This window comes from Carlito syrichta, unplaced genomic scaffold, assembly GCF_000164805.1.
Source record: "Carlito syrichta isolate Samal-C Ts95f unplaced genomic scaffold, Tarsius_syrichta-2.0.1 Scaffold289261, whole genome shotgun sequence".
Lineage (NCBI taxonomy): Eukaryota > Metazoa > Chordata > Mammalia > Primates > Tarsiidae > Carlito > Carlito syrichta.
Window position 1 is genome coordinate 101308 of NW_007233357.1, and position 24583 is coordinate 125890.

Sequence of the window (24583 nt, forward strand, 5' to 3'; positions counted from 1 at the left end):
TGTTTGAGTTTCTGAGTGGTGTTACTTTAACTGGTATCATGCTGGTTAGAATTTCAGGGCTGGGTTTTATAGCCACATCCTTTCCTTTCTTAGTAGATATCCCAGACAGTTCTAAGTCTGATATTCCAGTATAGCTGTTGGTAGCAACTTATTAGAGTGTTGTTACTGTCTGTTACAATCTAGTTGGGGAGATAGGTGATCTCTTAGGGCAGGGATTATGTTCAGTGTTTTATTTCCAATGTCTGCCAGAGTGCTGCCTTCATTAATTAATTTTGAGTCTGAGTCTCATTCTGTCGCCCAGACTGGAGTGCACTGGCATTCTCACAGCCACCACAGCCTTGACCTGCTGGGCTTGGGCGATCCTTCTGCCTTGGCCTTCCAAGTAACTGGAACTACAGGCGTGCACTACCATACCTGGCTTATTTGTTTGTTTGTTTGTTTGTTAATTTATTTATTTATTGTAGAGATGAGGTCTCATCATGTTGCCCACGCCGGTCTCTAACTCCTGAGCTCAGACAATCCTCTTGCCTTGGCCTCCCAAAGTGCTGGGATTACAGGCTTGAGCTGCCACTCCTGGTCAATTTTTTTTTTTTAAAAGATGGGTTCTTACTATTGCCCAGATGGTCCTGAACTCCTAGTCTCAATTAATTCTTCTGCCTCAGCCTCCTAAGTAGCTGAAATTGCAGGTGTGAATCACCACGTGTGGCCAGCATTCATGGATTGTTGAATAAATGGATTCTTGAACATTTTTTGAGAAAGGCTTGTATCAGTTTACTGCTGACGTTATTACAGTTTGTTTCCCCTACCTCACTTCACTTCTATTCCTTTCAGATCACAGCATATGGGATTTATTTTCTTTTCTTGGACCACCGACTTTGTATTGCTAATTTTGACATATTTAGTTTGTGAACATGCATCTTGTGGATGTCTGTGGCATTATATGTTTTATGAAATTTGAAGTGTCCTATTCTTTGAAATGGATGCCAAAGATATTAGTACACTAGTAATAGGTCAGGTGATGTCATCTTGTCACCCTTTTCCTCTGTCACTCCCAAGTGCTGTGGGTCATCGTCTTTTCACTGGTGACTGTCATGAATCTACTCACCAGCGTGGAAAGTAGCAGTGGTTAACTGATTTGCTGAAGACTGAAACAACTGTTTGGAAGGGAGGGTGAATTTTGGTACCATTTCTTTTAACCTCTGCTTGTTCTAGACCTGGAAAGTCTCCCAGGGTTGCTGGCTGTAATACAGCTTTTTGGAAGCAAGAAGATGCTATCTTTGCCTAACTTATACCTGTCTGGCAAGGATGACATGCCTCAGTCATGAACATTTTGTCTTATAATTTCAACTTTTTATTTTTATATATACTTTTTTCCTTAATTTTTCTTTATCAGATAGTCAATTTATAAATTTCTCTCAAGACTTTGTGTATGGTCTGGCTTGTGGACCATGGAAAGTAAATGTAAAGTTAAACCACAAAAATCAGAAAATAAAGGTTAATTAAGACTGAAGGATCCTCATCATAGAATGATAAATAAAGCTTTGAGAGGTGACCTGGTAATTTAAATGTGTGCCAAAAGTTGTTCATAATCTATTAATACAAAGCTATTTTGTCTTACTTGATCACTATTTATGAAGTACTGAAACATACTACATTTATTTATTTTAAATATGTAATCACTGGTCAGGAACTTCCTAGAAATCACAGAAGCAAGACTGTAAACATGTAGACCCAGAAGGGAAACGCTAGGAAAGTTCATCTCGCAGCATTCACCCGCGCGGTGCAGAAGTCCTAGGGGGAGAGGTCTGTATAGATTGGCTCTCGGAGCTCATCCTTAGCCTATACTGAAGTGGCCACTTGTTGACAGACAAAAGAAGCAGGGCTTGGAGAGCTAGCCATGCTGGGCCCTTCCTCTGTACTCTCACGCCTGCTTTATTCTTCCTCCAATGCTTTCTCTTGTTGTCCCAGAAATACTCTCTTTAATTGGGGATATATCTGTGTCTTGATGTGAGTTGCTTCATCCTTAAGGATATGTTATGATAGTAACCAAAAAGGGAAGGCAGTTGAGAATTTTTAATATTATTGCAGGTATTTTCCTGGGTAATTCATTTTTACAAGTAATCTAGATTTTGCTTAGAGGACCATCCACACTGCATTCTTCCGACTCTTCTGCTCTCTCATAGCTGGCTTCTGACCATGTAGTGTCTTTTACCTAGCAGGGCCTGTTCATTTTACTATGCTTTTCTTTATGATTTTTGCCCTATGCTATAGATTTGTTTGTTTGTAAATCCCATGGTATTTCTTTTGTGACTGTTTCATGAATTCAGCTTAATAGGAAACAAGTGTTTTTTAGCCTTCAGGTCTCCTGCGTGTAATATAAATAGACCATCTCAATTTCTAAACTTTGGAGATGTGTGTTAATGGAATCTTCTGTATCCATAGGGTGTGGAATTCTTTGATGAAAAGCTGAATTCTTTATGTATGGCCTGGCTCGTGGACCATGGTGAGTAGATAAGTTAAAAACAGATTATTATGGAAAGCTCATATATCTCATGATGTTATGTCTTGTCTCAACATTGCAGGGATGACAGAAGGCTTTGATAAAAGTCCAGTCCTCTGAATACAACTTTGGCTTTGCTACCATTTTTTCCATCTTAAATTTTATGTTATTTTCTCCTGTAAACAAGCTCTTTGCCCTGTTTCATACTTATCCTATTATGGTGTCTTCAGACTGTCTCTTTTATATATCTACTTACTTCTTCCTTATGCCAGAATCTTCTGTTTGACCATACTATCATTGTGTCTTCAGCAGCTGTAGACTAGGTTGGACAGGGATTGGAAACAGATGTAAGGCCTATGGGAAGAAGTGGCTACTTGACTTTTTTCAGGTGACACAGAGAAGGCATATAGTGGGACAGTACAGGATTCTTAGGAGTGGGAGACATCACCTGTGCCCTAGGGTACAGAGGGCCCACATGTCTGGTTTTGTTGAAAGGAAGGCTTACTGCTTGCTTCCTGACTGCTGCTGCTACAATGCTAGGAGAGAACGAGCTCAGGGCAGATCAGATAGGACAGCAGAAACGAGCAAATGACTTTCTGGTGAGGTTCAGGTAGATGTGTATGTGTATATCTTCTTGTCTGCCAGGGGCAGTGGGTGGGAGACGTATGTACCCTTTGTACCAAGTCTCAGGTCCAGATGTGGCAGCTTCACTATGGCCTTACACCTGTTGTGATAAATACCCTGGAGGCTCATGCGACGTTGTCCTGTAGTCTTGTTTCATGTTTGGTGGATATGATAAACATCCTGTTTCAGTTCTACAGTATCTTGTATATGCTTTATATATGTATTGAGTGTATCTCTTTGTTCGTCTGTGGGTACTTATGCTGGGTATTTGGGAGAGATGAGGATACTTGTGTCTGCTTATACATGTAGGTGGTTTTGTTAAAGCCATGTTTGCATCATATGGGACATCATGTGGCTAAGAGTGTGAAGAGGAAGGATGTGAAAAAAAATCTGTGAAAATCTATAAGGGCTTATATATGTGGGCACTTCCATTGTTTTCAAATTAGCTTTTGAAGACTTCTTTCTCTTTTTCTTCTCTAAAGTTACTTTTTTATGGTCTATTTTTTTCTTTTTAAATAAAATTTGTTTGGAAAACCGTAGGAAAGAAATACCTCTTTTTTTTTAAGTGTTTAGATTATTTCTGATAAATATTTAATGTTAGTGGAAATTGCACATCCTGGCACATCATTCTCTGCTTTCTTTTTTTTTTTTTTTTTGAGTTGGAGTCTCACTCTGTCGCCCAGACTGGAGTGCAGTGGCCGCTCCCGGTCACCGCAGCCTTGACCTGCTGGGCTCCGGCGATCCTTCCGCCTCAGCCTTCCAAGTAGCCGGAATTACAGGCATGCGCTACCACGCCCGGATGATTTTTTGATTTATTGTAGAGATGAGGTCTCGCTGCCCAGGTGGGTCTCGAATCCGCGGGCTCAGGCAATCCACTCACCTCAGCCTCCCAAAGGCGTGGGATTACAGGTTGAGCCACTGAGCCCGGCTTTCTCTGCTTTCTTTGAAAGCTGACATTGTAAGTTTAAAAAGTGTTCTACTAGGAATTTTAAAATTTCTAGTATTTCACAAATAATTAAATTTCTTATAACCTTTCTCTGTAGGATTGTTCTCTCTCTGCAACTTGATTACTCTCTCTTTTCTGATCTTCTCTTCCAGTTAGGGAGCGGGAGAGACCCTTGTTTATTTCCCTGCAGCAGCATCCTGAAGTGGTGATTTCTTTTCTTTTCTTTCTTTTTTTTTTATTTTGAGTTGGAGCCTCACTCTGCTGCCCAGGCTGGAGTGCAATGGCACACTCAAGGCTACCCCAGTGTCAACCTGCTGGGCTCTAGCAATCCTTCTGCCTCAGCCTTCCAGGTAGCCGGAACTATAGCCACGCTACCATGCCCAGCTAATTTTTTGATTTATTGTAGAGACGAGATCTCACCAAGTTGCTCGGGCCAGTCATGAACATTTGATTAACACCATCTTCTGAGTGAGTGTCATACTACACAGTGCTATTGTAATTCAATTCAACTTTGAAAAGTAATACATAGATAACATCTTCTTCTTTTCTTTTTTGAGTCAGAGTCTTGCTTTCTTGCCCAGGGTGGAGTGCAGTGGCACACTCATGGCCACCCCAGCATCAACCTGCTGGACTCCGGCGATCCTTGCACTTCAGCCTTTCAAGTAGCTGGAACTACAGGCGTGTGCTACCACACCCGGCTAATTTTTTATTTATTGTAGAGACAGTCTCACCAAGTTGCCTGGGTTGGTCTCAAACCCATGGGCTCAGGCAATCCACTTGCCTCGGCATCCCAAAGTGCTGGGATTATAGGCTGAACCACTGAGCCCAACTGGGATTTCTTTGAACCAATAAATGGTAACTCTGAAGTTATTCTGTGCTTAATCACAAGGACTTTTTTTGTTATTTTGCTTTTGCATCTTAGATAAGTGTTATATAGTGACCACTGATCAGTTAGATTTTTTTGAAACCTCTTTCCTGGGTATTAAACTACTAAAAGAATATTGTGAAAAATCCAGAGAAGTATAAGGAAGAAAGTATCACTTATCTGTATTCCTATGGTTGAGTGGACAGTTGTGATCAGAGGGGAGGAATTTAGAAGGGAAATGTATTTTTTTATAGGAGAAAGGAGAATGGCTCAACATTAGTGAGCATGGCTACAGAGTTAGTTAGATATTCCAAGAAACCTTGCTGGTCAGCCAAATCTTGAGTGGAGAGGGGGAAAGAGAAAGAGAGAAAGAGAAAGCCAAAACAAGGAGAAAAAACAGGCAGAACTGTGGAATGGTTTGCATTCTTCTGACAGCATAATTGAGAGGAGCCAAGGCATAGTAGGCACCTAGCCAAGTAGAGTTCATTGCAGTAAAGGTCTTGGTCAAGGCTGTGCATGTGTGTGCCTGGTCTCCGGTTATTCTGGCAGTGGGATCCCTTCCTGTGGTAATGACATTGTAGTGAGGATAATTAAAGCACATTAAAAAATAGCAATTAATTAGCAGAGAAGACAAATGTTCTAGCTAACTCCACTTTAGGGGGAAGGAGGGAGGGACGTGGGCCAAAGACAAAGACTGAATATGAAGGGAAAAAATTGTATGACCATTAAAACAGTTGACTTGAGCTGCTCCTTAGAGAATGCTGCTGGGTATTATTGACAGGTTGCTTCTTCCATAGTCTGGTCAGTTTAAATACTGATAATAAGTTGTATAGTTACTATCTGTGCTGTCTTGTCCGTTCTCAATGTCATTACCTGGAAAGATCTTCAGACTAGGAAAAGTTCGGCATTTTTTGTTCAGAGGCTTGTATAAATTGCCTAGGATCAGGGCTGTGGCTTCGATAGCTATTCTTGCCCTTCCTGTTATCCAGGAGCATTGGGCACACATGGGAAGAGGAGAATAAGGAGTCAGTACCTACCACCCTTGACTGGCTGTGTAAGCCCACATTTTGAGCTTTAGTGGATCTGTGAAGTGACACCAGGCTTGTCCTTGTTCAGTGTTGTATGTAGCAACTAGTTGTGAGATGGTAGTAGCTCAGCCCTTTATGGTCCAGATTCATGATGTCTTTGATAAATGACCTTGTAGGGAATTGTTAGATGTCAAAGCAGGCACTTTTATTCAGAAGACATTTGACATCTTGTCTCAACCTAAACATTTTAATGGAAAAGAAGTAAATCCGTCTATAGTTTTTATTTGCTGTAGTGGAGATGACCGCAGTGGCCTCTGCATGATCTCCTTGATGTCTTTCTCCTCTCCAGGTTCTATGTGACGCTGCTGCAGTAGTCTTGCTAAAATACCACATTAGTCATCAGGTCACAAGTTTGCTTTAAAAACTCGTTGTTTTTCTAATCAAGTCTCAGTTTAACTTTCAGCATGCTTAGTGGTTTGGGTTTACCCTTACTGTCTCACTTCGAAGTCTCACAGACTTCAGTTTTATCCTTTGTGTCCTGAGTACATGTTTTTGCCCTCTCTAGGAATTCCTGCTCTCTCCTCTCTACTTACACAGGTCCTTCCTAATCTTCACTGCCTAGAGCAAGGCCATTTTCTTTCCCAAAACTTTCCCAGACCTCCCTGTTCACCCTTCTCTGTACTCCGATAGTCCTTGCGGTCTTCGCTAAACAATGCCATCCTTCATTATAATTGAACTTATATGATGTGACTTCTTGGAGTGTGCTAGCTTTAATTTCTCAGATGAGCATATATGTCCTTTGAGAAAAAGTATCTTCTGTAGTCTTTTGTAGCACATGGCACTCATATTTGTTAATTGATGATGCATATAATGAGATCCTGGCATCCTTTTTCCTTGGACATATACAATTTGAAACTAAAATAGCAACAAGTCAGTGTATTATGAGTCGGGTTGAGCATGTTTGGCATTGCAGTATGATTACGTGGAGTCTGCTCACAGAGAAGTTTTGGTTTTGGTCCACATTTTTGATGTTGATGTAAATAAATGAGGTGATGCTTGCAAAGCAGTGAGCAGTATGAGAACGTGTTTTGACCTCTTCTGCAGTATATGCCATCCGAGAAGCTGCTACCAACAACCTCATGAAACTAGTTCAGAAGTTTGGTACAGAGTGGGCCCAAAATACCATCGTTCCCAAAGTGTTGGTAATGGCAGATGATCCTAATTACTTACATAGGATGACCACTTTATTCTGCATTAATGTAAGTATAACATAGCTGATATTGCTAAGCTTAGGCATTAAAGCAATTATTCACAACTATTTCTGAATTCTGGTTTTGTTGTCTTCCATTTGGAATATAATTTCTTATACTGATTAATTTGGATAGGTAGATGAGAGAAAACTGCTTTTGAAAATTCGTGTTAAAATTGGTAGTATTTTTAAATTGCAGTTTAGTTGTGAATTCTGGTCTAATTCTCTAATTTTTTTAATGTTATCTTCCCTCATTCTGATGTTCAAACTAGAAATATTTTCCTGTTGGTCAATTCTTATTAAATATTAATTTGTCTTATTAGATTTGGGGATTTTTTAAAAAGTATTTTAAATGTGCCATTTTACTTGTTTTTCTAGGCACTGTCTGAAGCCTGTGGTCAGGAAATAACCACTAAGCAAATGCTGCCCATCGTATTAAAGATGGCAGGAGACCAAGTAGCAAATGTTCGTTTCAATGTGGCCAAATCTCTACAAAAAATTGGACCAATTTTAGATACCAAGTAAGATTTTAGTGTTCTTACTGTTTTAAAAGTATATTTTACCTTGTCCTCCTAAAGTGCTGGGATTATAGGTATGAGCCACTTGGCGAGACCTAGTCTCTACAATAAATCAAAAAATTAGCCGGGCGTGGTGGCATGTGCCTGTGGTTCTGACTACTTGGAAGACTGAGGCAGAAGGATTGCCTGAGCCCAGCGGGTCGAGGTTGCAGTGGCCGTGAGCATGCCGCTGTACTCCAGCCTGGGCAACAGAGTGAGACTCTGACTCAAAAAAAAAAAAGTATATTTTAACTTTTACAGTGTATTGGGAGGGATAGCTAAAATTCAGTCAGTGATTTTCACTTTTCCTAAGATTTGGGTTTGTTTAAAGAAAATAATAAAGTAATTTAGCAACCATTTTTGAGGATGTCCACTTTTTATAATTAAGCTCTGTATATGTGTAGATGTAGATTTGAAGCTAATTTTTTTTTTTTTGAGTTGGAGTCTCACTCTCGCCTAGACCGGAGTGCAGTGGCACGCTCCTGGCCATCGCAGCCTCGACCTGCTGGGTTCCAGCAATCCTTCTGCTTTAGCCTTCCAAGTAGCTGGAACTACAGGCGCATGGTACCATGCCCAGCTATTTTTGATTTATTGTAGAGAAGAGGTCTCATCAAGTTGCTCAGGCGGGTGTCGAACCCATGGGCTCAGGCAATCCACTCCCAAAGCGCGGGATTACAGGCTGAGCCACCGAACCCAGCTTGAAGCTAATTTTGCTGAGTATGTCTTTAGAAATTATTTTGTGTATTTGTCAAGTTTATAAGTGTTTTAAAATATTTTCAAAATGTTAAACTTTAACAGTGACCATAGAGCATATACACCTGGAAGGATTTCTCTGGTCCATTATCCTGTCTTTTACAGATAATACTTTTGAATTTCAGTGCTTTGCAGGGGGAAGTTAGGCCAGTACTACAGAAGTTAGGTCAAGATGAAGACATGGATGTCAAATACTTTGCACAAGAAGCTATCAGTGGTATGTGTTTCCTTTTTCTGCCTTGCAGCTTATACTGTGGTTTACTGGGATTTATCTCTTATGTGAGAGGTGTTCAGTGGCAGGGCGATGAATATTATGGGAAAGAGGGAGGGTTGTGAGTTCCTGGAATGCTGGCGTCCTTCTTTGATTAGAATCTTCTTGGCCTTCCATTTCCTCGTCAGTGAGCAGGCTGTATCCTCAGTCCATGTCTAGAACTGCGTAGGAATACGATTCTTACTGCTGGTAGGAATAGTTTTTAGTTTGGATTTTAATCACTTTCTAAAGTTTACTTCTGATTAGCCTGTCAGAGTAAAGAAACTGACCACAATGAGAAGTTTAGTGCACTGTGACTGCATTCAAAAAAGTGCTTTTGGGTTATTTTATTGTTTTTAATATTCACATTATCATGAACTTTCTGTACCACTAACCTGATTTTGTTTGGAATTTTTCAGTTCTTGCGTTGGCATAATGAGGAACAGGAGGGAAAAACCTTTACTAAATTCCTAGCACAGATTTCTAGTCAATGTGTCCTTAAAGTAGGTGGAGAGAAAATGGAAAACCTTCAAGATATCATCCAAACAAATGGCAACAACTTAGAAGAAATCAAATTTCAGTGACTTGGTTCTTTCAAAAGATGAAACGGGATTGTTCTTTACTCATCTTCCCTGTTGGGATGATTATTTAAGCCCATCTTATTGACTGGTTCCTGACACGTGGTACAGTCAGCTCTTAATTGTCTCCTAATGCTTCATCTGGCGCCATCTGGGCTCCTGAATCCTCACTGGTTCATCAGACTCTGACTACGGAATATTCTGGACAAAGCCCAGATGGAATGGGACCCACTCGTGAGTTGAGGGATTCTCTTGATGTTTGTGTGCATCCGTGTGTCTTTCCATCGTTCCAAAGTTAAATGCACATGTTTAGCATTACTTATTTTATACCCTGTCTGTTTGGGAGACATGTCAAGATTTGACTGTAGTGAGAGCCGCATTGTCCTGGATTATGGTGATCTGCATCAGGGTCTCACATGAGAGGGGGATGTGGACGCTCAGGGTCAGTTATTGGTTGCTTTTTGTTTTTATTTGCTCGTTCTTGACTAATCATGCCATTTAGAAACCTGAAATGTGGATGTGTCTTGCTGCTAATGTGTGATGTTGACACCTAATTTCAACAACTCACCACTGTGACTGCATTAAAAAATACTTCTTCACTCCTTTTCCTTGTGAGAAACTTTAGCTTTAGAGCCTTCTAATAAGCAGTTGTTCTACTGTTTCTTTGTAAGACTGCAGTTTTGTATTTTGAATGAGTGTAGGAGCCATGGGTGTAAGACTAGATTTCCTACTCTTCACCTGGTTCAGTAACATCTGGTCTTTGCTATATTATAGCTTTCCAGACTGAAGTTTCATTGCTAATTTTTTAGTATGGGTGATGCTGGAATCTTATCATTTGAAGTGTTTTTCTACTTTTACAGTAAAACCTCATTGATTCTCCAATTTAAGATAATGAGCTAAGTTGAAGAGTTTATGGAAGCAAATTAATATGTTGTAAGGAAATCTACTGGAACTACTTAAATAGTGTTAAAGCCGTCTTCGAAAAGCACCCATTTATCATTTGATATGCCAAGTACCAGTCTTTTCAGTCATACTACAAGACCTTCCATGAGGCTCTCACATTTGTTTAGATGCATGCAATTTACTCTTTATCCTTGATGTATTTCACAGAGAATGTAAGTATTTTTTCTTTTAAAATTATTGACATTTTTCACCTTATCAAGCTCCCTTGACTCTAATGAATTTTATTAATGAGATTTTACTGTAACTTATTTTTCTCTCAGTGCCTCTTGCTATGGAGTTTGCTTCCTTCTGTTTTGGTTTTTGAACAGTTGATTTTATTCACAACCTCTTTTAAATCTAATGAGCCTTTTTCTGTTTTGCGAAGACCCAAAACGACTCCTGTGAAACTTTGTAAATTAAGCCGAGTTTATAGAAAACCAAGTTTTACTACCTACTTTCATGTTTGTCTTACATTAGAAAACAGAACAGACATTTTAAATCATAAGTTACCTGCCTGCATTTTAAACTGCCAAATTACTTTATAGTAGTTTCCATTTTATGACTTTGGACCAAGGAGTAAATATTTTCCTAAGCAAAAATCTTTTTCTACATTTTTGCTTTAATATCCTAAGCCGATATGTTGTAAACATTTTAATTTTAGTTTAGTGGTTCTTTACTTGCTATTACCTGCAAGTTATGTTTCTTTTCATTGAGTTCCACATTTGAAAGACTTTTGTCTTAATTCTTGAAACAGATTTGTATTGAGACCATTGCAAATGCCATTAATTTGGGGATAGACTTTTAAAATGCCCTTTTGTCTCCCCCTCCCCCGGGGAGCCCCATGCAGTGCCCTCTCTACCCTAATTCTGTTTGAGGGAGGGGTGGTGAGCTCTTGCTTTTTCAGGCATGGCTCTTGGAGCTCAGCAGGATCCCTCTTATTTGGGGTGATCCCTCAGGGACTTCATTGTTTCTCAATAGGGAATCTCTCTTACTAGTCTTTAGCAGAATTGCTTTGGTCCATAACCTGATTATTTTTTCCATGGATTGGTTCTCTTATCTTAAAAAAAAAATCTTTTTTTAACATTCCCAGATCAAGGACTAAAAGTTCTCCCATCTTGATTTCACTAAAATATAAGCTCTAGGAGCTCTGTAGGGACAGAGATTTGTATCTGTTTTGTCTTGTGCGTTACCACCAGTGCCTGAACCAGTGTCTGGTTTACATAGCAGGTGCTCAATAAAAACATTCAATGAATAAATTTCTAAAATCTGTCCTCTGATGTGTTGTGTGTGTAGAACAAATCATTAAAAGTACTAGACTGCCTTATGCTCCCATTGACACATTAAAGGGTTTTCTGCTCTTAGGAAACAAGCTTTATGTGTCTCTTATCCAGCTCCCTGGTGTAGGCAACAGTTCAGGTGGATTTGTCTGAATGCCTTGAACGTCCACTGCTGTTGATTTTCCTCCTCGGCATTTTACATCATCAGTTGTTTGGTTGATTAGGAAAGTGAAGCAGTGACACGTACATATACGTGCTATCCTAATAAAAATGTCTCAGCAACAATGGAATTCACCTTAGTGTTTCTGCAGTTTGTGTGGGGTTTACCCGCAGGTTTCCAAGATCAGATCTTGCTTCTCTATCTGTGCTGCCAACATGTGAACCTGAAGATGTGTTTTGTTTAGTAAGCAACACCAGGTGAATGTGTGGTTTCTAACGAGGCCTTGTGGAAATAGCTGGCCGCCCTCAGCTCGAGAAATACCATAGCTTGGCCACTGATGCAGGGCCCTAGGGGTCTTTGCTGGACATCTTGTCCTGACTCCATGGAGACAGCAGCCTGACTTCTGAGCTGTCTTGTCCGAGCATCTGAGTTGCCTGCATAGACCTCCAGGGGAAACAAACTTGTCATTCCTGACCCTGGGGTTAAATTGCATCACCACTTTCTTGTTGCAATCTTTTCCCCTTATTAAAATAACTGCTGTGTTGTCGCCAAGCTGAAAGTCTGGTGCTTTCCCGTAGATACCACACTGGTTCCATCCCCGCCAGGGTGGCAGGGCAGGGTGGCCAAACCAGTTGGGTGCTTGTTCTATCCTTGTGCCTTTTACTTAAATTCCTCTGACTTTATGGTGACGCTCTTACAGCCTCCTGTTTCTCTACTGCTTGGGTGTGAACTGTAGAGAAGGCCTTGTCACCTCATGTCCTCCCTGGTGTAGCAGATGAGGTGACAGCCATCTGCTGTTATGTAACCGTTCCCCCTTGATTTTTCAGTGTTCCTGTTTCCGTCCAGTTCCTTGCTCCTCTCTTTCCTGTTCCTCACATGTTCCTCTCCTGTCCTTTTCTGTACCTAGAATAGTCTCCGTATCCCCCGTTTGCCTCCACGAGCCTGCTGTTTCCAGGAAATTACATAACGTTCGGTTGAGGTGGAAATCTTCTGGAGGGTGAAGAGAGTTTAATTACTCATTACATAGAAAAGCCAAGTCATTTCTTTCTCCAAAGTTATTCTCTTAAACTGATATTTCTAGGTCTGAAAGGAACCAGGACTTTTCTTTCGGGTTGGGGCTCTGTAGGTTGTCCATGGCCAAGATGACTGGAAGCACCTAGCTGGGCATCACAGGGCCCGATGGGGCCATGCTTTCCAGGTCTCCCGAGGGAAAGGCACCTTCAGTAAAGTCCTGGGCTGAACCAGCTTTCTCTGCCCAGGGTCCCCTATCCCCATAGGTTTCTGGGCTTCCCGTCATGTTGCTGGAACAACTAAAGGCATCCTGGCTAGGAAGCGCAGGTGGGCTTGGGAGGGACGTGCCCTGGTCAGGGACAGTTACAGCGCCACCGTCTATCTTTAGTGATGGCACAAAGGCTGAGGAAGCTAGATCTTCCTGTGAAGGACAGTGAAGAGCTCAGCGCCCCTAGGGCTGACAAGAACCACTTCCTGAGCCCCACCGTGCCTGGAGACAACACCAGGAAGGTAAGTGCCCTCTCAGGGCTGAAGACAGCCCTCTTGGTCCTGTGCAGAGTGAGATACTGTGAGAGACACAGAGTACCTCTGACTCTCCCTGAGGACACGGTCCAGTTTTAAGGACCAGGAGGGTAGGTTTTTAAAGCCTGTTGCTTTTTACTTCCTTTGTTCTGGGAATGCTCTGGGAGAGGTAGGCTCTGTCCAGACCTCTGTCACTCCCATGGTTTGGTATCTGGTGCGTCTCCCATCAATTACAGACAGTGAAGCCCTTGCAGAGGACAGGGGTGGTTTGGTGAATTGCTTGTGGAAAGGGGCTGTTCCCGTTTTCCTCACAGAATACAGAAAGCGATGTGCCACAGTTCCTCTCAGATAATTATTTCCATTCGAGATAAAAATAGTTTCTGCCATGTTTTTCTGTGGAAGAGTTCAGATGTTTTACAAGCTCCATTAAGTGCCACTCTGCATGGAGAGGGTTTGCAAAAGTTGAGGTCCAGCAATCAAAGGTCGGTGCCAGCCACTGCCCCAGGACCATTCATTAGGCGGGCGATTTATGACTTACGGACACATTCAGACAAGCAGCACAGGGGCTGGGCCGTCACGTGCTGATGGCAGGCAGCATTTTGTTCATGGGCAAGAATCTGGCGTTCTCATGCTCCAGCGGGACCGCTTGGGGAATTCTTAGCGGAGCTGCCTTCCAAATCTCAGGGATTCTTATTTTATGTGCACTGAGGCCATGGAAATGGGTTTTCCTGCTGTCCGGGCCCTGAACTGCTGTCACGCATCTTAGAATGTTCTTGCCTTCCTGCGGGGTTGCACACCCGTCCCCAGGCAGTTCCGGCTGTTCCTGCAGCTGCATGGGGGGTGGAAGTGCTAGGTGATGCTGCTTGTGGCTTCGGCAGCCCCTGGACCCTGACGTGCCTGAGGTGACCAGTCCTTGGTGGCCTTATGTCCAGTTCATAGAACAGGTCCTAGGGAAGAGAACTTGGCTGAAGGGGCAGGAACAACAGTCGTTTTTTTTAGGCCCACGTCTCGGGCTTCTTTGGGAAGAAAGGCGTTAGGCTTTCCTACAAATTCAGGCCAGCTGCCCATGCCATTCCATGCACGGGATGTGCCTGATCTGAGTGGGGGTCGTCGAGGCGGCCCCTTCAAGGCCAACTTGCTCAGCTCAGAAGAAGGCCCCAGGTTGGGCTGTCCACAGCCGAAGCAGCAGCGCGGGCTGCCGTTTCCAAGTCTCGGTCACTGTGGCACCTTGCCCGTGCCTGACGGATCCTCACGACAACCCCGGCTGGCAGGTGCCGTTGTCTGTGTTTCAGTCAGTTGTGAGTTCCATCTCCTTGGAAGTCTGTTTGCCAGGAGTGGGGCCCAGTGGTGCTAGGCCTTTGAGGCTGCAGTTCATTTAACCCAGGAAAGTCCCCTGCCCTGTGACTCAGGGAGCCTTCCCTGCATGTGTTTAAGTTAAGGAAAATGACCCGAGGGTGAGAGGGAATGTGGACTGCAGTTGCCAGGCAGAGCCCTGTGTCAGGGGCCAGCAGCCAAGTGAGCGATCCAGGAAGTCGTCCAGTTGCAAATCAGAATTGCTCTTAACCCCTCACTGCCTACATGCAGAGCAGGCTCGCCCGCCATCTGTTCATTGGGTTGGGAGTGAGTGCCTGGCCGGTGAGGGCCCTGGGAACTCAGTTCTCAACCAGCCTCAGGGCCCCCAGGGAGCCATAAGATGTCCCAGGGCCAGGCCTGCCACTTCGTCCAAGGGAAAGTGCCCTGGGGTGCCAGCCAGTTCCCCATGGTGAAGGGTGCCTCCTTGGCACCTTTGAAGTCTGCAGAGGCTTCTCTGTGTTGGGTGTCACAAGTACCTTCCCATGCAGGACCTGCCAGGGACCAGCATGGGCCACCTCCCACACCCTGCCACCCTGGGTCAGCTGAGCCGCTCCTGGGCAGGCCTCAGGTTGTGCTTTGACAGAGCGGCTGCCAGGCCTCTGTCAGGCGAGGGTTAACAGGGGGTTTGTTTATTGAATCATGAAGTAGCTGTCACATGATTTTAATCAAAACACCATTTCCCTGACAACAGTGATGTCAGTCTTGTTATTGCAGGAAGGAGCAGCTGTGAGGGACATTCAGTCGCTATGCCAGCCCAGGTTTGGAGACTCACATCAAGGGAGGCATCCATAAATAATGGCTGCAGAGACTGACTTCCAGAGTTCACCCTCCTTCTCGTCCCTGTCTTCTGTCTCGACAGCCTGTCCTGTGCACAACTGACAGAGCCCAGCCCTGCACCCTGTGTCTCAGCTAAGACGGCACCTTCTGCATCCCTCGCTCCTTTGGCTCTTGTTTCCACTTCTGGTTTTTTCTGCTTTCCTTGTTTTCCCCAAACTCAGAGAGTCACTTGGGTCCCTGGGGTCCCTGGCCTGTGCCTTCCGACATCTGTCTCATCTCTGGGTCTAAACTGTCACTTGCAGGTGAACCGGGCTGCTCCGCCCAGCCAGAGGGGTCGGGCCATTGGGTGGTTCAGGAGCCTCGGCCCCAGACCCAGCGCCTCCCAGGCCCAGCTTCTTCCAGGCCCAGCTTCCAGGAGCCCCTCATGAGAGAGCAGGTGGGCCCTCCTCGTCCAGCCTTTGCCTGGCAAAGCTCTTGGTTCCTAAGCTAGAACAGGTGCCCAGAATAGGGGAACCGCTCTTAAATCCGTTGATGGAACTCTCGGGCACCAAGCAGCCATTTTCTGTCTGGCGCTGAGGCAGGGAAGTGCTGTAGCAAGACAGGCCGAGTGAGATACTGTGGCAAGCCCTCCGGGGGGACTGGGAGTCTTCCCGGAGCGTTCGTGTGAGAGGGCAGTGCCATGCCGGGCTGCATTTGCACATTATAGTGAAGTGGGGTGAGCCAGCCTGCGCCCAAGTACCACTGAGATGATGAGCCTTTACAGTGACAGGCTGGGATAGTGGCAGGTCCAGGCGCAGCACCAGGGACTGAGGACTCTGTCAGAGGTTCTTTGCTGCCCCCCAGACGCCCCTGGCTGAGAAGGGATGGCCGCCGCCCTGCCTCTCTGACAGGCGGCTGCTTCCAGGGGTGGGGTGGGGCTGGGCCTTGCCCGCACTCCTCGGCAGCCCTCTCATCCCGGGGTCCCACCATCTGCCTGCCCGCCCTTCGGCCCTCGCTTTGCTGGCACAGGGACCCTGCTGAGCATGTGGCCTTCTCCAGCACCCAGAAGGCAGTTTAGTCTGGACGGAAGAGGCAGGCAAGGCTGTGAACTCGGGGTCCTTCACGTGGTGTGCTCGGAGGAAGGCCCGAGTGGCCCTTCCCTAGCTCAGCTGGGTCCTGTTGCCTGGACCGGCTCCTGATCCTCAGAGTTCTGTCAGGCTCCCTTCTGGCGCTCAAGGCCAGACCCTGCGTTCCCGCCTGGGGAGCGAAGGGGGCCTTGAGTCCGGGCTCTCCAAGCCTGCCTGAGGGGAGGGTGATGCAAGCTCCCTGAGACGGGCAGGATCCCTCGTGCCTCATTTCCTCCGGGCCACGCTTTCCGAACTCGGCTCCGGGACGTCTGTCCTCCTCCGGGGGCGCAGTGCTTCCCTCCTCCTTTCCAGGCCCTTGCGTAGTGGCTCAGCCCCGCTCATGCTTTCCCTGGGCTAGAACCTCTTGGCCAGTTGGGAGGGCTCTGAGTCAGTCATCCCTAGGAAAGCCCCCAGGGGCGTGTGCACAGAGAGGCACCAGCAGGGAGGCTCGTTAGGAAGACCAGTGGCTGGAGGCACCCGGCAGGCAAGCTCCCCACTCTGCCTGACCTCGGGTTTGGCCTCAGGGATCGTGGTCCTGCCGGGAGGAGGCAGGCATCAGGCATGCGGGGGTGGCTCCATCAAGACCTACATCTGCCTCCTGAGGGACATTGCCCAGCACAATCGCGCACAGTGCTCTGTCCCTGAGAGCTGCTCAGCCTTTGAAGTCACCAGCTGGGGCCGACATGAGAATGGGAGAGCTGGACTCCGGTCAGCCCCCAGGGAAGAGCAGCTGCGGCCCGTGCAGGTGACATTTCTTTTGTCACGCCCAGGTAGCAGCCATGTAGGGTTTGGAGCACAAAGCCCAGAGCTTACCCCACAAAGTCCTGGGGCCGCTGGAGGCTCCGCCCCCCGGGCCCCCGCACATGGTCCTTAGGGAGGGGTTTGAACCCCCTCAGCAGGGGTGTCCCTGTAAGAACTTGAACTCTGAAAAGTGAGGAGGCAGAGCTGGGGCTTCTTAACCCTGGTCCATAGGTGGGCTGGGGGGGGGGCGCAGAACTAGTCCCTCTCCTGAAGTTATATGTCCCGAGCTATGTGTCTGTGCACAGTGTTTTGGGGATAGTAAAGGTTCTCCCAGCATGTCAGAGGGATCTGCCGTCCCCCAATTTAAGATCTAGTGAGGCAGAAAGGAGCAGCTCACCAGGGATGGAATCCCGTCCGCTCCTGCCCTGCCTGGCAATGGGGACTCGGGAGGTGTGGGCAGGCTGGCCAGCTCTGTGCTGAGTCTGGCAGGCAGAGGCCCTGGGTTTGGGCGCAGGTCTCCCTGGCCCCCTCCTGCATCCTGCCCGAGCCTTGGGCTCACAAAGGCCACGGCACCGACGACAGTCCTGGGGAGTGCGGGGCCAGGGGCCTGACTGCTGCTGAGGCTCTGGCCAGTCTGTTATTTTTGCTTGTACCCGGGGGCACTGGGGTTGTTTTTGGCAATGCAGAGTAAAACTGATGGAGAAATTTGGTGGGAAAGGGAAAAGTTTGCAAAACATTGTTACAGAAAGTCAGTGCTTTCCACAGGCAGGAGGGGCGCCTCTCAGTGGGGCTGGCTGCAGGATGTCAGTGTCCTCCTGGTACACCCCCATGCTCACCCCGCGGCCAGCAGCTGACCCCTGGGGCTGGGAGCCAACTGGGATCGAACAGGGGCATAGCTGGAATGGCCCGAGTGAAACCAAATCTCAGCTGAGACCCTGCTGCCAGAGAGCAGGACTTAATAGTGCCCTTTCACTCAGGGCCTGGCACTGAAACTGGCCAGAGCTCAGGAGGGTGGCTTGGCAGATGGGTTCTCCAGCACCCTGAGGGGCAGGGTTGGGTGTCAGAAGGGGGCCTGTCCCTGAGGGGCCATTATGTGTATGTGCGCACGTGTGACTTTGGCAGATCCCAGAGGAGAAGCAGCACGGTGACTTCATCACAGCATGTCTTCCCGGCCTTCCTGGAGCACCTCCCCTCCCTTCCCCACTCCCTCCTTTGCCTGTCTGGGCCCACACTGGCCTCCTCACTGCCTCCTCTCACTGCACACGAGGCCTTGCCCGACTGCCGGCCGACGGGCTTTGCCCTGAGACCCTGGAAACCGAGGCGCGGTCATCAGGCGTGCCCTGCGGGGCCCGGTCCGTGTGCAGGCTGCGGTCAGCAGTGCTTCCGTCAGCGATCTGCCAGGCTAACGTGCACTCAGGCGATTCAGAGCAAGGTATTATTTACCCTGCTGACGTCAATGAGAACATATTATCCACTGTCCTTTCTGCAGCCTGAAATGAGCACCAGGCTCAGAGAACACAGTCACCTCCATACTTCAAAAATTCCACCCCAGGCCCCGACGAGGAGAAGGGCCCTCGCTGGCCTGACATTCATATCACGCAGGCGCTTAGAAAACAAGTTGTTTTTATTTTAATTCAAGAGGGTTGGAAACATAAAAACAGTACATTTTCCTTGCAGAAAATTACCCCGTTTAAATTGCCATTTGGTACAAAGATTATTTATTACACTGCATTTTAGGCAATTTTCTAACACTGAGTGACAGGTTATACTTTGATTTTCTTCACATTGGAGCTATTATGATTTGCGCTCAAAATACCAAAGCTATAGAAATCACCAATTTTTTTTTCTTAGTAGTTAAAAAAAAAAGCTCACAGAAAAAAATAACTACAATTAGATTAACTTTATCAAAAGTAACTCACAGACCAAACATCCAGCAAATCCACCCTCTTCCCTTCAGAAATAAGCAAATAATCTTGCCCTTTCTACAAAGTGCAAATATCTCTGTATCCCTTTTGTTTCTTAAACTGCAGTCCCTGAAGTGAAGCAAACCTTTCTCTCCACTTCTTTCCCCTTCAGAGATGCTGGGGGCAGCAGCCTCCTTGACTCTGGTAGAGGGAAGGTCTCGCCACTTGAGTTTCCTTGACCGAGCAGATCTTTAGACAGGCATCAGGCCGGAGGCTAGCCTGTTATCTGGATTTGCTAATGCAACACTCTTCCATCTGGGGTCATATTTTTCCAGGATGTTGTTTTGTCCTTCTATTTTTAAAGCTGCCCCCTACCCACCCACTTTGGCTCTGAAAAGACAAATTATCCAAAGTTTTCTTTAAAATCCTGAAACTGTCTAACAAGCACTTCTACTTGGTGGGACTTCACTGTAAAGACACATGCCGTCCCGCCTCAGGACAAAGGCTGAGCTGGCAGCTGTTCTCTCAGTAGCCCCTTTCCCGGGGTCGAACCTGGTGGCCTGCATCGGGCGGCCTGGTGCCATGCCAATTCGCCCTTTGGCAGTCGAGAAGGGGTCTGTCATTTCACCATTCAGTTCTGTAGGAAATTTGCTACATTGTGTACCTTGGGAAAACCAGACATCTTTGACATGAGCCTAGACTTGTGTAGTTGATTGGACACAAAGGACGGCCGCTCTGCGGGGTCTGTCTTTTTCAGCCTTGCTCAGTGCAGGGCCACCTGGACAGCTGCAGCGTCACCTGAAGGGCACCTCTCCGCCAAAGCCAGGCAACTGTCAAGTGAGGAGTAAGGTTGTGGGAACCATGTCATATTCACCTGTGCTTGGCCAAACTGGGGGCTTTGTTTATGCAGCTGTTTGCTTATGAAAGGTGTCAGATGCTGCTCAGGAGGGGAAAGAGGGCTTCCCTCAGCACGAAAGTCCAGTCAGTCCTGCCGGGCTTGGTGGCTCAGCCTGTAATCCCGCGCCTTGGGAGGCTGAGGTGAGTGGATTGCTTGAGCCCGCGGGTTCAAGACCCGCCTGGGCAACTTGGCGAGACCTCCTCTCTACAATAAATCAAAAATCAGCCGGGCGTGGTAGCGCGCGCCTATAGTTCCAGCTACTTGGAAGGCTGAGGCAGAAGGATCGCCGGAGCCCGGCAGGTTGAGGCTGCGGGGACCGGGAGTGGCCACTGCACTCCAGTCTGGGCGACAGAGTGAGACTCCAACTCAAAAAAAAAAACTTAAAAAGGCCAGTCCGCCCGAAAGGGTGTCCCATCTCCTCCGCTCACCAGCTGTGTGACCTTGGGAAAGTCACGCAAACTTGCGAGAACTTTGGTTTCCTCAGCTGTGCAACAAGGACAGTAGCTCCCCAGCTAGTGTCATGGAATTGTCATGAGGCTTGGAAGAGATCCCTTGTGAAAGTGCTCGGTAAACGAAGGCTCAAATGTAAGCCGCCGCTCCCTGTTGACGGGCGGGATGAGTTTAGGACAGGACTTGTCGCAGCTGTCCCTGGGTCGGCCTGCGGGCCGTGCTGCTGCTTGGTTTCCAAGTTGTGCGCTAGTGTGTGCCTGAGTCCTCTGTGTTGAAACCCACCCAGGGATGTGGACACACGATGGTGGTCAGCTGGGATGGCCCTGAGTCCTCTAGAATCAGCCAGGCTGCCTTAACCCGAGAAAACGGTCAAGTGAGTGTGTGAGCAGTCCTGGGAGCTCAGACTCTGCTGTGAGTTCACGCAGCCGCCCACAGGGGCAAGGCAGGGCTGCAGCCAGTCCTTCCGCGCACCACGGGCTGGGAGGACCGACTGCGGAGCCAGTCGGAGGGAGACAGACGCTTCCAGAAGCTGCTTTGTCCAGTTTAGAGACAGGCGATACTGCTCTCGCCTCCCACACATCCCTCTGAAGAGAAGTTCTATAAAACAGTTGCAGAAGCAACAAGATGGCCAGAGCTCCCTGCCTGTCCAGTGACTCCAGCTCACGACCTGTTCTCCTGTTTCTGCCTTTGATGTCGAGGCACAAAGAGACCGAGCGGCTCAGGTGGCTTCTGAGGAGGCAGCAGAGAGGGCCCGGGTGGGGGTGGAGTGCAGCGAAGGTCAGCCGGCACAGGGACCCAGCAACTGCTCGCTGGCACCGATGCCGTCAAATGACACTGTATTGCCTCTCAAGAGGGTGGCATGTGAAAAAGTTACCTGGAGCATGGATTGTCTTTAAACCAATAGGGAGCTGAAGTGTACCTGTTGGTACAGGTTTTGAAATATAACGCAGTAGAGACTCTGACCCCGAGACAGTTACGAACCCGGGGCTTGACCAGGAGCTGGGGGACCCTGCGAAGGGAACACTCACTGCGTCCTCACCTCCTGGGCTGCCTGCACCTCCCCTGGGATCCTTGGCCGGCTGTGACTAGCCGCTGCTGCTTTTCGCCGCCCCTCAGTTTCTGGGTGATCACTGACTCCTCTCCCATCTAACACCTGGGCAGAATTCTTCGAGATGGTCCCTGTGTGTGCGCGGGGGGGTGGGGGGGTGGTGTCGGTCGTGAGTCCCATGACGCATCCCTTCTGCGGGGACCTTGAGTCTCCTGGGGTGGTGGGGGCAGAGGGTTGCCTCCCGCCCGAGCACAGAGCCCCATTATTCCTGGGCCGGGAGTCGGGAAGGCGCAGAGGCGAGGCTGACTTCAGTCCCACCTCACTGACTCCAGGACAGCTTAAGCCCTTGGAGTTCCTTGCCTCCAGGGAAGAGAGGGCCGCTCACTCGCTTTCCTAGGGGGCAAAGGCGGAAACAGAAAAGGGCTTTTGCTCACGTCTGCATGACGTCCTGGAGTCCCACTTTAGAGAGGGTGGACTCGGGATTGAACGGCCTGCCCCCTCTCGGTTCCCCGGTGGCGGAGGGCAGTGCGGGCCGGTCAGGGCGAGGGCGGCGGTGGGGCGGCTGGGGATGGCTGGTCGTGTCGCTCACTGGAAATGTAAACGTGGGACACCCCCCCACACCCCGTTGTGCTAACGTGCTTTATTTGCCTTTCAGGGACCAGCGTATCAACTGCATGTAAATACCAGAGACAAACTTGCCCAACTGGAACTTGCAGAACGAGTGCATTTTCCCCAAAGCAGAGACTGACACCTCTGGATTAGAAAGAGAACATAAAAATAAAGTACCATACATATTGCACTTTTTGCCAATGAAATTTTTACCTCACGATCACCTCACCAAAGTCTCTTCAGAGGAGCTGGCTTGCAAGGTCATAAAGCTAATGCTTATCATACAGTAGTGTACACACTGCTCACGGCAAAGAGCCTGGAAAGCCAGCCAGTGTTTCAAAGGAGCCTCTCCTAAGGAGTGGGCCTGAGCCGTCGTAGTGTTCAGTATTTGTGAAGAGAACTCTGCCTAGAGGCTTCCGCCGGCCACTAGTTGGGGAGCAGAGCAAGAGGTGATCAGACAGGGCCGAGCAAACGCCGCCTGACCCACAGAACCAGTCCCCTCTCGCCAGCTTACACTTCGGGCAATACAGATGCTTTTGGAAGTGATTGATTTCTGCTTGCAGTAAATGAGACAAGCAAACAGGCGCTTACAGCCCCGGTTCCAGCAGGTGGGCGTCCACCTGACAGGCCTGGTCGCTGCGGGGCTTCCCGATTTCTCTCCGGGGCTTTAGCCTCCCAGCAGCCTCTCTGCTCCCCGCATCTGGTGACCTGGCTGTGCTGCCATAGCTCCCAGGTCTCCTGGGCCAAGCAGCTCACGTAGCCCACGCCCGTCTACAACTACCATTCCTGCAGTTTCGAAATGAGCGGCCCCCATTTGCAATCTGGAAGGCATTTTAATTTCATAAATATTACAGCACTTCTGTAGTACATTGTGGGAAAACATCCTCCTTCGGTCTACGCAAATCAAGCCCTGTTGTATAACTGGCTCATTTTGCAGACTTAAAACAGATTAGAGATCTTAATGAAATGATCTCTTAAATGAAATGATGCTCTTTATTTCATGGAATCATCAATCTTAAGTATGAGGAAGAATAAACAACCCACAGAAGGAACTTAATTCATTTTTCCTGGTTTTCCACTGCATGTTATTAAATCACAAAAATGACAGTTCCCACACTGCCCTTTCCCGCTGGCGCCCGGAGTCCTACCCCAAGCGCAGCACCTCTGTGACGCATCCTGGCACCAGGACAGGGCCCTGAAGACCGGACAGGCTCTGGCCAGCAGCAAGGACTGCTCAAGTTACCAACGCTGGAAGGGGCGGGGCCGGGGTGGCCAAAATGGAACTCCCTAGACCCTCCATGCTTCCCGCACCTGCCCAGACACTTACTACAAAAAGGAAAGGCAACTTAAAGGTGTTTTCTAGATGCAGCATCAGTGTAGAATCTCTCTTCTTTGTGCTTTAAGGAAGATGCTTTGTGCTTAACGCATTCATCTGCTGATATAGGACAAGCCATTCTAGAGGACAGAGATGATCATCCTTACAAATAATACTGAATTTGTGATACCTGGATATTACTGTCCAAAAGACAGAGTACTCATTACCTCTGGGTATACAGTTAACTAGCTGTAGTGTCTATTTTTCAGTGACTTCGATGAATAGAACTGTAAGGGCTGATTAAGTTTTACTGTAATACCACGTGTTTGGCAGATGATCTGCTTAAATCTGTGGTTCTTTGAATATTGCTGTAATACTTGAACATTTCATTACAAGTCAAAACTTAAAGGAAATTAAGAATGCTGATTCCCACATGGTGGAAAACAAACTCTGAAGTGACTTTGGATTTAGCATTGACATAAGTGGAAAACTGTTGGTTTCTACAGAAAAGAAAGAATTAAAGCATGATCGGGGGGAAAAGGCACGCACTACCACTTCACATGGGACATAAAAGTTCATTTGTTGTGTCCTTAAAATTTCTAAGCCCTATATGAAACTGTCCAAATATACAAAGCTCAATAAACTACTAGCAACATATAGTGTAAAGTCAAAGTAGTTATTACATCGTACAAGGGACAGCGGGTCCTCTGGAGACCGACCGCCCTGAGCCTGAAGTCTCCAAGGAGACGGGAGGGAAGAGCCTGTCTTCCCCGCCGGGCTGGCGCTCCTTCCTGCGGAGCGGGGCTCCCGTCGGGTCTACGGGCGACACCTGTGGCGCCCTGGGTATCTTCTGACACTCGGCAGCCCAGGGCGCCCCCTGAAGAGGTGTGTCGCCTGCTCCCGGGCGGAGGGGACGGCGGCCGCAGGGCCAGTGCCAGCTGCTGTTTAACGGCCCCTGCGGGAGCCCGCGCTCCGTTGCTCGGCAACAGTCCTGGGGGACGACGTGCCTCAGCAGCTAAGGACTTGGGGCTCAGCGACCAGTGCAGCTTTCCTCTATTTCCTGGGCATCCAACGGCACGACGCGTCCTGGTTCGCCTTGGAGCTCCGGAGCTGCCGCTCT

At 47.6% G+C, this 24583-nt stretch overlaps 1 protein-coding gene across 6 annotated transcripts in view; it reads left to right on the forward strand.

Annotated features, from left to right (window-relative positions):
• PPP2R1B (protein phosphatase 2 scaffold subunit Abeta) overlaps positions 1–24120 on the forward strand; it is a 40049-nt gene extending 15929 nt beyond the window's left edge. For 2 of the 6 annotated variants that reach the window (XM_008054226.2, XM_021710505.1), the window contains 5 exons: positions 2443–2503; positions 7068–7222; positions 7591–7733; positions 8648–8739; positions 9192–11560. In XM_008054226.2, the coding sequence (XP_008052417.1) occupies positions 2443–2503; positions 7068–7222; positions 7591–7733; positions 8648–8739; positions 9192–9208 (468 nt within the window). In that variant the 3' untranslated portion in view covers positions 9209–11560. Of the gene's footprint in view, positions 1–2442; positions 2504–7067; positions 7223–7590; positions 7734–8647; positions 8740–9191; positions 11561–13128; positions 13251–21168; positions 21543–22194 lie in introns of those variants that run through there. The other 4 variants (XM_008054225.2, XM_021710504.1, XM_021710503.1 and 1 more) reach the window with 4 other exon arrangements.
• The last annotated feature ends 463 nt before the right edge of the window (positions 24121–24583 follow it).